Genomic DNA, 4,450 nt, shown 5'->3' on the forward strand with positions numbered 1-4,450 from the left:
CCCCACAGTGATCATTTTGGACAGATGTTACCTGAAAGTCCATTTTACATTCCAGTTCTAGCATTTTTATGCTAAATCATTTCATGTATCCAGAATTGTAGAATTAATCCCAAGTCACTACAACTCAACAATATAGTTATTTATTTAAGGTTAACAGCTCTTTAAGGCAAAGTGATCCACCACACATAGTGTTATTGGCAGGGGAACTCTGGGATACGTTAGGCATGTTAATCAAAAATACTACACTACTAACAAAATAAATAAAATGTGCCAATAAGTGAAACTTTGTTGTATACATTACATATTGTTCCATGTAGCTGTGGTCAGGGAAGGGCCTCCATCATAGTGAAGGTGACTGGCAGATATTTGGTGCTTTGGCTTACATCAGGCCATGTCAGTCTATGTGCATCATGGTTGATGGAAAGACAGATACAGTTCAGATGCGTGAATCCATTTTCACCACATTCATCATTCAGAATGACAATGATGGAGGCCGTTTCAGAACTCTCTGTCCCTGCCCAGTCTCGGAGGGGACGTAGCGATTTGGCCTCCCATGATAATTCATCCAAAAGGAAAACATAAGTTCTTCACAGTTTTGATTTACCTCAATCTATTTTCAACACTGCCAGGAAAGAGTCAATACGAAAACAAAAAAAAATCCACCAATAGTGTTTCTCTTCACAAAGAGAAGAAGAAGAAGTCAGCCAGGTAGGCATACCTTCCCAGCAAACAGCAGTCCCACAATGGTGAAGAATATGGAGAGAACGAAGAGTACGTAGGAGGAGCCCACCACGGTGTTGTTGGGGAGCTTGTACGGCTGTCCTCCAACCTCGTTGATGTAGAAGCCCATGGGGAAGATGAGAGCAGCCATGCAGAACAGGACCACTGGGACAGAAGGACAGGAAGAAAGATTAACATCCAGCGATCCGGTAGTACTTCTGCAGTTTTCAGGGAGTATGAGGAATAAGTGTAGAAGCAGCTCAACACATTTGGAAATATACAGAAATTATGATTTTAAATTTTTTGTGTTTTGCTCTCAACTTTTGTCACTTCCTGTTGGCTAACAATTGTCCTGGATCCTGGAATGTCATTTCATAAAAGAGAAAAAATTCGGTCTAAATGTACGGATTAGACGTTGCATGGACATAGAGGTGCATTAATATTCAATTTGTAACAAGAAATTTGACACTTTTGATTCAAAGAAAGCTGGTAATGATAGAAGAGGGTGACTGCGAACACCTACTCCCTGTGAAGGCGATCCATCGGGCGTATCGGGCGGCCTCGCGGCGCCAGCGTGACATCACCAGCAGACCACAGGTGACGGTGAGGGAGATGATGCCCAGGATGATGAAGAACAGCGTGGTGATCCACTCTGGGGGCAGCCGCGGGGGCATGCAGGTCCGGTCTCGGCCGTGGATGGTCTGGCACTGGCGGACCAGACCCACAGTCAGAGAGCCTGAATGAGGACAGAGGGAGAACAGACGCAGCAGTTGACAAAAACCTCTTTTCTGTTGGATCCACCAATAAGGTGACAAAATTAGAGAGCCAACTGTCTAAAAGCACAGCAGGTTTTTTTTTCACAGGAAAGAGACAGAGTGTTTATTAAAAAAACAAAGTCTTCCATCATTAAACTGTACAGAAAACCCAGCTTGTACAAACAACATAATCTGCTCTATTTGGCTTAACCCAGTTTATTATTTCCCAAAAGACACACACCAGCTTCTGATGACAACAGGTGAAATTTCAAAAATGTGTTTTACCCGTGTATTATTACCCATAGCCTTATATTAAAAGGCCCTGAAAACATATTTTCTCAATCAGCTTCTTACTATAAATGATAGTGTCCTAACAGTTTAGGTTATTTCACTTGTCAGATCACAAGTTATTTATTTTGATAGATAACGAGATAATTCACCCATTATCACGAAAAGAAAGGGATCAGGAGTGTCATCCTAGGATGCAAAGATGCAACTGTAGCATTTGATTGAAGCTGAAAATGTTACATCAAGTATCCAGCACTGACATTAAAAGATAAAACATTAGCCTGGCTCCACAGAAATAACACATGGTATTTCAGCCAGTGCAAAATTGCAGAGAGTGACATAATAATAATACTCCAGTCCACTGAACATTATATCCATACGTTATAGCATGTCGGTAGCTGACAGCCTGTTTGATAAATTTGCATGCTTCATATAACAAACTCAGCCTAATGCACAGCAACATGACATCATTTTGTTCATAGTGTTGACTCTGGGTGTAAGACATGATGACCTCCCAGAAGGCCCTCTGATTCCCCACAGTGACCGAAAAAAAACATGTTGGTATGGAAACGCTCTTATGGGCGGTGTGCCAGCGGCAGCAGTGACCCCCCCCCAGTGACTTGTGAATTACGTCAAGCCAAACAGACTCAGGGTTCTGGCATAAACCCCCAAAGCATCACAGAGAGAAGCTGTAAGATATGAAGAGATCAACGACCCTACATTAGATCTGACGGCCTGTATCTCACAAAGCATGCTGGGTGCTGTGGTGTCAGGCAGAAGGGGTGCTGTGTGCGCACGCACGCACGCACCTGCATCCAGTCCGACTACGTAGAAGACACAACATACAGCACATAAATGCAAAAATTAAATCTTCCCACACCTTCATTTATTCTTTTGTCTCCCTCCTTCCTTTATTATTCTTAGTATCCTCAGCGAGCAGTTAGGGCCTGCCAAGCAGACACAGAAGAAAGAGGAAGAAAGACGAGTAGCAATTGTAAAATTAACGTAATTGTCATAATGGCCAAAATTACTAGAAACCCATATCACAAAGAGTGCAGGAAAAACACGAGGAAGCATTGAAACATCGATTATTCATTTAATTAGGAGAAAAATGACATGAAATAAGCTTCTTTCAAATAAACACCGGGTATTTAAAGCCATTAAGACCCCACAATTTACATTTAACTGTTTAGTATTTTTAAACTATATAATGTGTAAAAAGATATGTAAGTAAAATTTTGGAACCTAGAAAAATACAAAAACTCCCATATCCAACAACCCTTTAAATATTTATCATTGGCTTGAAATGGCTTCAGTTCTGGATTATGGGCACAGTTATGGATGACACCAGGACCAGGCTGAAGTGAACCTCTGGCCTGAACCACATCCTCCTGCAGGCTGACCTGTCCCCCATATACACAGGAAATCCTGTTTCCTCTCAACACATCCTTTCATTCACTGAGGGGGGGGGGGCAATGTAAATAGTGAATTCATTTCCCTGCATACTGAACGTCATACAACAACAAAAAACAAGTCCAGCAGAAATGTGTTTTGGCTTCATGCCTATTATGGAAAGTGGGTTTTGTTTTTAATAAAAAAATATGATTAAGAGAGCAATAAGAAATACACTTAAAACGGCGCAATTTGTTATAGTCTGTATCTTTTTTAATAAATCCAAAAATGACCACAACATGTCATGAGATATACTCTCTTCCCGTCAACCTTGAAAAGAAAACGTTTTGGACACTTTTTTCCAACATTATTATCGCTTTTTCCGACATTTTTGTCACTTTTGTCAATGTTGCGGGTGCTTTTTTGTTGTTTTTTTCCCAAAGTTTTTCAAGTTTGTGTTTGTTGTGACAAAAAAACAATTAACTGAAAACGGGTCAAATTTGACCCAAGGAAAACATGAGGAATAAGGAAACATGCTAAATTGAAATACTATAATATTTTTCTGACAACAATGCTAAAGCCAGTAATTTTTCTCCTTTGTTATCATGTTGTCATCAACTGCCTATTTTGACAGCCTGGCCGCGTTGCCGGACAGCTTTACCTGTATAAAAAACAACGCAAAAGCAGCGCTACAGCTGTAGCTAATACAGACATGGACGCCGTAGTCTCGCACTGCCAGACCTTCCTCCACATGGAAGCAGCAAACAAACGAATGGGACCAACGGAGATAGATTCTACTCGACCTAAAACAAATAACTTGGCATGGTTTTAAACAGTTGCATGACCAGAGACGTAATAAAATCCGGGTAAATTTTGGACATGTATTTGAAAGATGAAGACAGCTTAGAGCCCAGACGTTAGCGTTAGCATACTCCCGAACAGGTAGCTAAGCATTAAGCTTCAGGCTAATTTCTCACAAGCTAGGGACGGGCATTGTCAGTCATTTCAACATTTGTGTACTCACATTGAATTATATCGAGTGCTCGAGTTAGTTACTTGGAAAAACAATTAAGACCCAGCCAGTGAAGTGAGCCTGACTGGTTCTGGCTATCGCCGCCATGCTAACACGCGACAACGGCTAGCTAGCTAACGGTACGGAAGGACCAAAAAAGCGGGCCGAGGCCCAAACGGTGTTCAAACGGTGAGTAATTTTAAGACAAAGTGTACTGAAAAGAGGTTTTAAAGCTGTAACTACCTAGCTACCTGTAGCTACCTCAACCAATTACTTTGTCTTT

General features: G+C 41.2%; 1 protein-coding gene across 1 annotated transcript in view; it reads right to left on the reverse strand.

The window, feature by feature from the left end:
- LOC116670943 (uncharacterized protein C16orf52 homolog B) overlaps positions 1 to 4,450 on the reverse strand; it is an 8,951-nt gene continuing 4,501 nt past the window's right edge. Inside the window, exons 2-3 of the mRNA XM_032501669.1 lie at positions 1,244 to 1,456; positions 1 to 885 (exon numbers count right to left, since the gene is read on the reverse strand). Coding sequence (XP_032357560.1) covers positions 701 to 885; positions 1,244 to 1,456 — 398 coding nt within the window. The 3' untranslated portion in view covers positions 1 to 700. The remainder of the gene's footprint in view (positions 886 to 1,243; positions 1,457 to 4,450) is intronic.

The sequence above is a fragment of the Etheostoma spectabile genome, chromosome 21 (assembly GCF_008692095.1).
Source record: "Etheostoma spectabile isolate EspeVRDwgs_2016 chromosome 21, UIUC_Espe_1.0, whole genome shotgun sequence".
Taxonomy (NCBI): domain Eukaryota; kingdom Metazoa; phylum Chordata; class Actinopteri; order Perciformes; family Percidae; genus Etheostoma; species Etheostoma spectabile.